This window comes from Epinephelus moara, chromosome 16, assembly GCF_006386435.1.
Source record: "Epinephelus moara isolate mb chromosome 16, YSFRI_EMoa_1.0, whole genome shotgun sequence".
NCBI classification, from domain to species: Eukaryota; Metazoa; Chordata; class Actinopteri; order Perciformes; family Serranidae; genus Epinephelus; species Epinephelus moara.
This window is the reverse complement of record NC_065521.1, coordinates 9,478,387-9,489,730: the sequence shown is the minus strand read 5'-3', so window position 1 is coordinate 9,489,730 and position 11,344 is coordinate 9,478,387. Positions and strand designations below refer to the sequence as shown.

The 11,344-nt window shown below is 41.3% G+C and overlaps 2 protein-coding genes across 2 annotated transcripts in view; one reads left to right on the top strand and one right to left on the bottom strand.

Annotated features, from left to right (window-relative positions):
• Positions 1 to 2,723: 2,723 nt before the first annotated feature.
• mrpl49 (mitochondrial ribosomal protein L49) lies at positions 2,724 to 3,607 on the top strand. Its single transcript, XM_050065509.1, has one exon. The coding sequence runs from the start codon at positions 2,765 to 2,767 to the stop codon at positions 3,302 to 3,304; it is 540 nt and encodes a 179-aa protein (XP_049921466.1). The 5' UTR covers positions 2,724 to 2,764; the 3' UTR covers positions 3,305 to 3,607.
• A 916-nt stretch (positions 3,608 to 4,523) lies between these two features.
• Positions 4,524 to 11,344, bottom strand: part of haus7 (HAUS augmin-like complex, subunit 7) — a 10,911-nt gene continuing 4,090 nt past the window's right edge. The window contains exon 9 of the mRNA XM_050065508.1: positions 4,524 to 5,121. Within this exon, the coding sequence (XP_049921465.1) occupies positions 5,060 to 5,121 (62 nt within the window). The 3' untranslated portion in view covers positions 4,524 to 5,059. The remainder of the gene's footprint in view (positions 5,122 to 11,344) is intronic.

Below are 11,344 nucleotides of genomic sequence, written 5' to 3'. Positions count from 1 at the left end.
GTTGTCGGATACGACATGAAACTACTCCAGTTAGCTCAATAATGTTGTAACTAAGACATCCGCTGGAAAAAATATTTTCTTCACGGATGAGCACACGTTTGATAAAATGGAGTTAAATCTTGCGGACGAGAAAAGGAGGAGCGCACATTTCCGAGAAGGCGTGTCCTTTTCAAAGGAGGAGCGCACATTTCCGAGAAGGCGTGTCCTTTTCAAAAATGCAAGGGGCGTTGCTTTGTTGCCGGCTGTTTTCGCCGGTGTGTTAAACACACTTTAGAAAGGAGTGTCCCCAGACTATCAGAAGGTGGAGATCTCTGATTGTCTGGTGGCGAGACTACTCGCTGCCATGTTGTTTCTGTATCAAGCGCGCGGGGGGAGGGGTGAGCCCACTCTGAACTACGGGAGCGCAGCGTGGAGCGGCAGTGGCGTATTTTAAATAGAAACTCGATTTTCATTCAAACAAATCGGCCTAAACTACAAATTCAAATTAATCAATAAAATCGATTTATCACCCAGCCCTAGGTGTTGTTGTCATACAGTTGTCAACGGCAGCAGATCGTTCTGTGTTTCTACTGGTCAAAGTGACGGCTGTGATGGGAGAATTGGATCTCAGTGAAGGGCAAGTGGTTCATAACTTTAATTTTGGAGACAAAAAAATGTAGGCTTAGCGCCCTGTGGTCCATTGCCCAATAGAAAATGTAGAATACTCAAAAGTACTTTAAAAGTACTGGAGTTACTTTTCTCAGGGAGTAACGCAGTAAACTAACTGGTTACTTTTTTAAAAAGTAACGCAGTAACGTACTTTGATTACTTTTAAAGTAACCCTTACCCAACACTGCCAGTGACTGGATCAGAATGGCATGTAGTAGTGGTGGTGGGTGTTCAGAGGATGACGAGATGGAGTTAGATTGGGTTTAGTTGGAAACAGTAGAATTGAAAGGAGGAATAACGTTAGAGTAAATGAGATGACAGGCAAACGAGGTCTTGAGGATAGAAAGGAAGGGCGAGAAGTGTGAAGGGTCAAAATAGTACAGGAGGAGCATAAAGTTATCTTGAGGTTCAAGCCAGGTCATGAGTTGTTTAATGTTAGTCAGATATCCTTGACAAGGGTGCTTAGGAATGCAGTAGGAGATATAGAAATGGCGAAGGTGCTGAAGGATGGCAATCTGTTGCTGAAGTGCAAAAATGCAGAACAGAAAATAAAGGTCTTAAAGCTATAGTGCGTAACTTCTACAGGTCCGTAAATGTCCGTTTCACCCAAGCCATTACTAGAGGAGATGACACAATGCTGATTAAGCCGATCGGCTCCTCTAACATCTCGCGGTAATTTCAATATATATCATTTTTAGTATGCGTGTAGACCGGTGACATTCCCGCGCTGGCACACAGGAAATGCTTCCTCACAACAAGAAGGGTGGGGGAGGAAGAGCGGAGAGTGTCATAGCAAGAGGTAGAGCGCAGGTAGAAAGAGAAAGCAACATGGCGGAGAAGCGGCCGAGACACGGTTCAGAAGTGGATCCTACCACAAAGGCAAGTGTTACTCTGTGTACGGTGTGTGGCGAGTGTTACTCTGTGTACGGTGTGTGGCGACTGGCGAGTGTTACTCTGTGTACACGGTGTGTGGCGAGTGTTACTCTGTGTACATTGAAGTGCCGCCGGCTTATTAGTTGTAATAACGTATTATCCGCGACAGAAGTTACGCACTATAGCTTTAAGCTACAAAGCCATGATAACGTATGAGTGCATCATATATAATTCTGCCTCAAAGACACTACTATCTAAATTGGATGTTATCCAACATCATGCATTAAGGCTGTGCTGTGGGGCCATGAAGACAACTCCAAAACTAGCTTTGCAGGTAGAGATGGGGGAAATGCCGCTGGAGATGAGACGTCTCCAGATGGCTTTAACATACTGGGCTAATTTGAGGGGACATAATGGAAGTCATCCAAATCAAGGGCTGTTTTTCGTGGTAATTTTTTTTTTTGTTTTTCAGGGTAATCTCTTTTCTGTTTTTCAGGGTAATCTCTTTTCTGTTTTTCAGGGTAATTTTTTTCTGTTTTTCAGGGTATTTTTTTTGTTTTTCTGAGTTAAGATACATGGAGCTTGCCATATGTGTCCTACTGATTCTGGAGAAACACTGCCATGTCCAGATCTGAATGGGCTTTTCGTCTGAACAACCGCAAAGTCTTAAGGTGCCTGCGTAAAGTCGACAAACTAATGATAACACCATCTATATGACTTAAAGACAAGAATATCTCCCAGTGTCTCAAACCCAAAACAAAGTAAAACTGGATTAAACTAAACAAGCGGGTCATGTTTGCTTCCATTATATCGAGCTCTCAAGAAAGGAATGAAAGTGTCTGTTGTTCTATTGCTCTCTTAACTCAGAAAAAAATATTCAGAAAGACAGAAAGAATTACCCCGAAAAACAGAAAAAAAAAATTACCACGAAAAACAGGAAAAAAAATTACCATGAAAAACAGAAAAATAAAAAAAATACTCCGAAAAACAGAAAAAAAAACTCAATAAAACAGCTTTTTTTAAAATTTGTCAAGTGAATGTAATACGCTCCCGTAGGGTACAGAGCCATTTTTAGATTTTTTAGACAAAACAGGATTAAGCAGGAAAATCTAGCATAACAAGGGGTTTACTTATGTGATTCAGATACACACTCCCGTCCAGAAGGTGGCGGAATGCACCTATAAGTTGCCTGCCAACCGCCATTATTCACACGAAGTAGAAAAAGAAGAGGAAGAAGATAAAGATGATGGCGGCCTGCATGTCCCTACAGTCCACCGTGCTCCGCAGTGCGCTGCGAGGAGCCATCAGCCTACACATCCGCTCACCGGGGCCTCCTGCCGCAGCTGTCGGGCTCAGGTTTGTCTGTAACGCTGCTCCAGACAAACCAAAGAAGTTGATAAATGAATCTACGGAGGAATACAAGTTCGTAGAGCGGCTCATCCCACCGTCACGAGTCCCGGCTCCGCCTAAACATGCCGGTCCCACTCCGTCCGGCTGGACCCCTCCTGCAGATTCACCGCCGCCTCTGCCCTACATGATCCGCCGCTCCCGCATGCACAACATCCCAGTTTACACCGACCTGACCCACGGCAGCCGTAAGACAACGCTCGTACGGAAAGTGGAGGGGAACATCTGGGCTCTGGAGAAGGACGTGAAGCAATACCTGAAGGAGGTGACGGGCAAAGAGCTGCCCACACAGGTCAATGAGGTCACCATGACCCTGACGGTCAAAGGTCATGTGGACAATGAACTGAAACAATGGTTGCTCAGCAAAGGCTTCTGACTGCAGTGATGAGCTTCCAGGACTGTCACAACAACATACGCAGGGGGCACAGAGCTGTCCATGTGGAGATGGAGAGGACCACTGGGACCTTACTGGGATCAGCTGGCATCTCAACACCTTAAACATTGTCCTACAGTGCTTTAAATTCCATTTAAATCCATATGGAAGGACAGTTTTTGACTTCTGCCACTTTATTGAACTTTCTTAAGACACCAGAGAAATGTTGAAGTTGTGAGATCAGCTGTTTAACAGTGTACATACCTGTATGTTATGAATGAAACATTAAATATAAAAGCATAGCCACTTCCTGTTTTTGTGTATTTATTATTTGTTGAGTCAGTCAGAGAAGCAGGAAAGGGCATTGTGGTATGCATAAGACACCAGCTTTGTTTCACTGTTTGTGGAAAGCTGTTGAGATTGTGCCATCAAACTCTATAACAGCTTGCAGTCCTTTATAAAAAATAATAATACTAAAAAAAAATGTTTATTTGCACATTTAAAAGTGACAAATTCTAGATGTGGTACAAATCACTCTATATAGAGAGTGGGTAGGTAATGTGCAGGTGAGGGCAGAAACCTTGGGAGGGCTTATAAATTGACTCCACCTTGACCTTGTTTAGTCAAGGAAAATGAATAATGTACATCTTAATCAGGTAACGAGAAAATAAATAATAAATAAAATAAGGTTAAATTAGAGAAGCAAAAAAGAAATGGGAAAGAAGAAATGAAAAATAAAAATCAAACAAAGTAACTTAAACAAGATAATTGTACCACGATTGACTAGTCCTAGTAAACTGTTAAACAAAGTGTTTAAATACTTTAATCAGTAATCTCTTTTTAAATATAGACAAGGAGGCAGTGGTGTCTGCAAGATTATGATGTTCATTCCACAACGTGATCCCTTTATATTTAACAGTGAACTGCCCTCTGCTAGTAGTTGAGTTTTTGTCTCCATCTGAGATGGTTGGCTTTACTGTGAAGGCAAGATGATGTCATTAAATAGCTTTTTTTTTTAGCAATCCCTAAGATATTCCATTTCAAATGATAACTGACAGCAAAAACGCAGCAAATGCTCACATGGGTGAAACACAAACCACTGAATGTTTGGATTTTAACTTAAAATACCTACAACAATTGGTCGCTTATCAAAATCAAGTGATTGCCACAGCCTCACAAGATAATCACATACATGAAAGAAAATAAGGGCAATAAATCTAAACATTTAAATTTATTCAGAAATACCATATGAACATTTACACTGAGTACTGCAGAGGACAATCCAATATGTTAGGATGACAAAACAAACATTTAGAATCACCATTACCCCAACAAAACAGACACCCACCCCACTGAAGCCCCTCTGCTTGATACTGAAGAACAATTCATGTTAATTACAAAGAATATGTTGTTGCCAATTATGATGTGAATGTTCACACAAACCTCCCCAACACCTCAGTTATACTGAAGTTAGAATAATAAACATGGTTTGTATGATTTCATCTAACAGCATTAGTTCTCTATGACACAGACAGAAACATGAGAGCTGGTCTGCTGAAATGTGACTGTGCAACAGTTTCCATCACCATACATGTACTCACATTTGGTCACAATTCTGTTTGACCTGTACAATTTTAACACAACAACAGATCCCATAATGGCTACATCATGTTAAGTGCCTTGCTCACTTCAGCAGTCAACCAACATTCACCCAGATGGTTTGATTTTTTGCCAGTGTATGTGTACTGCATGATGCCATCAGGAATGAAGCAGGGCAGAAAAGTCTCTAATTCGCCTCCTAAGTTCCTCCAATTGATCAGCTGGAAAATAAATAAATAAATAAATAAATAAAGTAAAGCAGGAAACAAAGATTTAACAATGTGCAACAAACTCTATGGCTGTACTCGAAACCAACTAATATAGTAGTATGCAATGATTTGGCGATACTGTAGCATGTAGTATGCAAAGAAATGCAAAATCTGCAGTATGCCCAAAATACCAGGATGTACTAATTTGGAAAAAAAAAAAAAAATCGTTAGAGCACTGGTTCCCAGCTGGTCCAGCCACGGGGTCCAGATTTCTCCTTAGTCATTAGTTTAAGGTCCACACAGTTAATTATATTCAGTGTCTTAACTGCATTTGGCCCATCGTGTCGTCGAGCTAGTTTGCTGTCTGTGTTAAGTAGCTGTCTGTTATTCACTCACTCTGTGCCTGAATTTCACTGTACTTCAAAGTTAAGTGGGGTTTTTTTTTTTACAAACTTGACACATTTGCAAGTCACTTGCAGTCCATTCAAAATTGACCAAACTCGACCACGACACACAGATGGGGAACCACCGCTCTAGAATGCATCAGACCAGTCTAGCTCACCTATCGTGTCCCACAATACAAAACGCTGGGACAGTCACAATAACCAGTCACTTCTGAAAAGGGCCGGGGCGATTTTTCAATGTTACTGATTACAGAAAGACATTCTTTGCAGGATGTGCATTGACAAGTCACAGTGAAGTAAGATGTACTGGCAGCGGCAATGTGGAAATTGGACTGTTATGATTGTTTTTAAGTGAAGATGACTTAAATTTTTTTTTTTTTTTTAATTTTTTTTTTTAAAAATTTTATATACTTTATTAATCCCCGAGGGGAAATTCAATTTTTCACTCTGTTGTCAATTACACACAGGTCCGAACACACACATGCACAAACTGGACCTATACATGCACTAAGTGGAGAGATGTCAGAGTGGGCTGCCCATGACAGGCGCTCTGAGAGGTTGGGGGGTTCGGTGCCTTGCTCAGGGGCACCTCGGCAGTGCCCAGGAGGTGAACTGGCACCTCTCCAGCTACCAGTCCACGCTCCATATTTTGGTCCGGACGGGGACTTGAACAGGCAACCCTCCGGTTCCCAACCCAAGTCCCTATGGACTGAGCTACTGCCGCCCCAAATTAAAAAAAATATTCAAATATTAATGGGAAATGTTTAATATTTGTTCTTGAATAAATAAAAAATTGTATTAAGTGAGAATTCGGAAAATAATCTTTACATTAATCAATAAATTGGTTGTTGGACTTACTAATTTAAAAAGAGTCATTAGGTGCAGCCCTATTGTTGAAATGGCTGACAGCGACACCCCCTCATCAGTGGTCGACAAGGAGGAATTTAACTGTTGTAACATTTTTTTTTTTCTAATTTAATCTTCTGTCAGTAGTAGAATTCACAATTGTGACAAGGCAACGGTCTGTAACCAGCATATGACTACATTTGTCCTACAAACCATAACAAAGCCATAATGTTTAAGTTAAGCCTGTGAAGCTAATGTTTGACGTCATGAAAACATCAATGTTAACCTTCGCCAGCGGTCAATAACAAAACAACACAACATACATGACTTAAATCTAACATTAAGCTATATTTTCATTTTTAAGAGACTGCCTAGCATCCTGCAAAATAAACTTGAACAGTTGAACAGTTTCAGGGCCCAGTCAGACAGAGCATTTTTGCAGGTTGCAAGACGCGATGCACTCACCAATCTGTAGCTTAAAATGTGCATAAAAAATGGACAGGCGGAGAGCAACTGAGGGTTGTACCACAAAGTGAGATCATTGTGTTAGCAAGGTAGGTTAAGTCAAAAGCCAGGGATTCCCTTCCTATAAAGATAGGTCTCTCTTAATGTGGCAAAGTCATCACCATAACTTAGGCAGCAGACCTAACTGGGCTGGGAGCAGTTATTGTTGTGAGTTTCGGCTCAAAATCAGCTAAGAAGCTCTTTTGAGTCACATGACTATATTGAATGTGAATATATGAGCGACAGATTGTCAGCTGAGCGAATATGCTATAAACTACCCAACTTGTTGAGCTGTAATGTTACATAAATGCCACTAAAACGAAGCCATGCAATTACGGCAGTGCCTAACCTGGGGTCCGTTTCACAAAGCAGGTTTAGTGAAAACTCAGAGTCTGTTAACCCTGAAATGAGGGAAACTCTGAGTTTTCCATTTCAAATAGGGAGGTAACTCAAACCAGAGAAAGAGGGGTAACTCTAGCCTGTTTCAGAGGGAGAGGTAACTTAAGCTCTCGGTCAGTTACCGCAGTAACAGACTCTATGAACCTAACCTTGTCGGGACCAGGTTTTTCTCAATGAACCTCGAGTTTCTCTCTGTCTCCGCCCTCTTTCAGAGCCACACACTCCATTTGATTTCCTCATTCATTCAGTCAGCAGGCGAGTTTTGGCGTAGCCTAGCTCTGCCATCTGTCATTTTAAAAAAATCATTAAAAAATCAGAGTCAGTATATTAGAAGTCCATTAGGCACAGTAGGTGGCGACTTTTTTCACTAACATGGCATGTCCTTTTGATAACGATCCCGTGGATGAAGGTGCAGCATTACTGCGCAGAGAATTAAATATTCGTCGGGAGATGGTTATCAGACCGCGCATAGATGTTCTAGCATTTCCACACAATTATCTTTTTGAGCTGTACCGTTTCACGTCACAGTCCATCATCTACATACACAACCTAATCCGTCCTTACATTTGCAACATTACCAATCGTAGTCATGCTCTCACATCCCAGCAGATATTGTGTGTTGCGCTGCGTTTCTTTGCAAATGGAAGTTTTTTGTACAATGTCGGAGATGCTGAGCACTTGAGTAAGGCAACTGTATGCAGGGCGGTCAGAAAAGTGTGCTCGTTTTACGGGCATCTGCCTTCTTTCTGTTGGCTGAGTAGAAGTCTGTGTTAGTTTAAATAGGCTTAATTATTTAACAGAACATGATATAGATGAGAAGACATTTATGTGTGTGAAAACAGCATTATGTTGGGGATAAAACAACTGCACAGTCAAACAGCCACTTAATATTTACTTTACAATGTAAAACATGATCAAAATGAGGTACCCCCATGAGATTATGCCGAGGTCTTACCTGTTTGAACAATGTTTTTATATTTCATCCTAAACTGCTGCCAAGTGCGCTCTCCCCCGCGGGATTGCACCTAAATGAAATAAATTAATAGGCTACCATTCAAGCAGTTTTCCCCTGTAATATTATTGTGATTGCAAAGGACTAGCCTACATTTAAACTTACGCATTGACCCGAGCAGCAGTGTTCTCCCACGCCGTCTCCCTCTCTTTTGCAGCTGCAGCAGTGTTGCACTTCTTTTTGAAAACGTGTGCAAACTCGCAGTATGAGCGCATTAAGATTTCTAATTCAAGTGGGGTGAAAAACGCAGCCCTCCCCGTCCCCGTTGCCATGGTGACTCGTCGAATCGGGGCTCCATTGATGCTGGCTTTTTATAGTTGTGGTGCACGCGCTTAACTCCAGGTGAAACTACTCCGAGTTTATTAAACTGATTCAAATCAGCTGTTCTGCAACCGGAAACTCAGAGTTTCCTATCTCAGAGTAGATCAACTCGGAGTTCAGGATTAGACTCAGAGTTTGTTGAACCTGCTTTGTGAAACGGACCCCTGCAGTATATCAATGATGCAGAAAATTGGAGCAAGAATATTGTTTTGTTTAATTTACAGGGCTGTTGTTGCTCTTACTGAAATACTGAACATGTTTTGTAGTGTTCTCTGGTCCACCTGCCCACACTGGCTCTAAAAGAAGTCTCCTGTAAAATTACAGGCATACTACATTAAGAGTTCAATACATTTTTAATTGGGATCATGTTTACTTGCTTATGAAATGCAGTTTAATTCCCTCAAATCATACCATAACGTTACCACTTTGGATTATGTATACAAGCTTAGTTTTGATTTGCTGACATCTGTTTTCTACTGCTGGTATATTACAGCTTATTTATTAGTCTATTGGTTTTTCTGATAAATAACATTTAATCAGTAAAAATCATTTCACTTTGATTTGTCCAAAAACTAAATTATTTACACGTATCAATGATGCAGTGTCCGACCTAAATGTAGTTCTTGAGTGTTTAGTTTAAATCTGTTGCATCAAGTTTAAAGTGCGAGAGATGCAGAATGTGTAGCTGTCGCTTCAGAAATAAACAGTGTGGTAAAATAATTAGGCTCTATAAATTATATCTATAAACTTGTGAATTCACATTAGTAATTTTCTGCCAGCACTCCTCCCTTGCCTTCACTGAAGCATTAGTGTTGCTTTTTATTGTAATACTCTATAATATTCTTCAAAGGTGGAAGTAGGCGGCATGCCATCAATCGTTTTTAAGAGTCAAATGATGCACTGGATATGTCATCTGACTCGTTTTATGAGACCATGCACAGAGCCTGAAGCAGAGAGCCTCAGTTAACAAAGCAATGTGATAACCACCTTTGTGTTACTGAGGCTTTAGAGTTTGTCAAGCCAGCTCAGGCAAAGAGAGGCTGGCCCTGTTGAACTTGCTTCATGGGACAGCCCTCTGTTCTGGTTCTGATTGAGGGTGAGAGGTTGTTCCTAAACAGTAGCTACGTTAGTCGCAGGGAAATCATGTTGCGTGTGGGTATATGAGACCCTCAGAAAGAGGAGAAATCACAGGGAGTACCACCAGCTGGTGCAGGAGCTGCGTGAGGATGATGATCACTTTAAGGCTTATTTTAGGATGAGTCAGGGACAGTTTGACAATCTGTTGTCAATCGCTGAGACTAATTATGGTTAGTAAAATGTTAGAAAGAAGCTGACGTGGGGCGTCAGTGGTGTAGTGGATAGTGCCGGCACCCCATGTATAGAGGCGATGCTTCGCTGCAGCGGTCGCAGGTTCGACTCCGGCTTGCAACCCTTTGCTGCATGTCAACCCCCACTCTCTCTCTCTCACCCCATTTCACTCTGTCTTGTTCATTAAAGGCAAAAAAGCCCCAAAAAAAAAGAATCTTAAAAAGAAAGAAGCTGAGGCGACAGTTTGTTCAGATATGTCTTGCAGCTTGCCTAGGACGACGTTGAAAGTGAGCTAATTTTAGCTTACCACAAATAATGTATATTACTACTTGTTGTCATCGCCAGCACAGAAGGCCCGCCTCTCAATACATCTGATTGGACAATGAGAACAAACACCCCCCCCCCCCCCCCCCCAAAATAAAAATAAAAAGCCAATGACACAGGGAGTTTTTTCCATCTCGAGGCGTTTAGGGTGCTCCTGGAAAATCATGAGTCGCACGGAGCGGAAAATGTGAGGTGCTCAGCAACACAAATGCAGCAAGTGTAACGCTTCACTCGCATAAAAACCATTCTAAAACGCCCCAGGCTGCTAAAATACACTCTAGCCATTTCTCAATATGCGTTCTTGTGCGGACTTGTGTTCTTGTGGACTTGTGACACGTCATCAGTCACAGCCCAAGTACTGTTCCAATTCAAAGTTCACATCTAGCCAAGTTCAGTCCAAATTCCCGGATGTGTTCTCGCCACACTTGTGTGGACTTCAGACAGCCAGGTATCCCAGCATGCATTTCGCAACAATCATTGGAAAATGACAAGTGAGGGAAAGGCGCACAATTGTAAGCCATAATTACCGATATGTTACTGTTGTTTTGTCACAGAACGTAGTGTTTTCATGCGTAGTTTAAATCTCAGACCCGTGGTCGATGTTTTAATATAGAGCCCAGTTGAATGTGACTGAGGTCCGCTAGATGACAGCGCTCATGTGTTTATGAGCACTGACACCGCTGTCATCTAGCAGTGTCAGCGCTCATAGATAATAAACGTGTGTATGAGCGTTCAGGCTGCCCCAGAGAGCAGCCTCTCTCAGGTAGTCCTTTTGAAATTCGTGGCTGATATCTCTGTAGTGGTTATATATGAAATGTAATCTGTTTGGGGAATGTCTAAGGGGCAACATTCAGTCTCAGCATAAGATATATTCTTATATTATTAAATGTTGTAACATGTTATTGTGCTTTGCATTCTTTTGCTTATTTAGGCCTATGTGTTTTTACCATTCAATAATGATTTTAAGAATTTATTGTAATTTATTTTTTGTATTTAAAGATTAATTGTCTTTATTGTAGTAGCTATTTATTCAACAGCATTTTAAATATTGATTATCTGATATGAATTGTATACCTGATGTCTGAAGTGTGGCTGAATAAAATTTTCCTCTTAACAT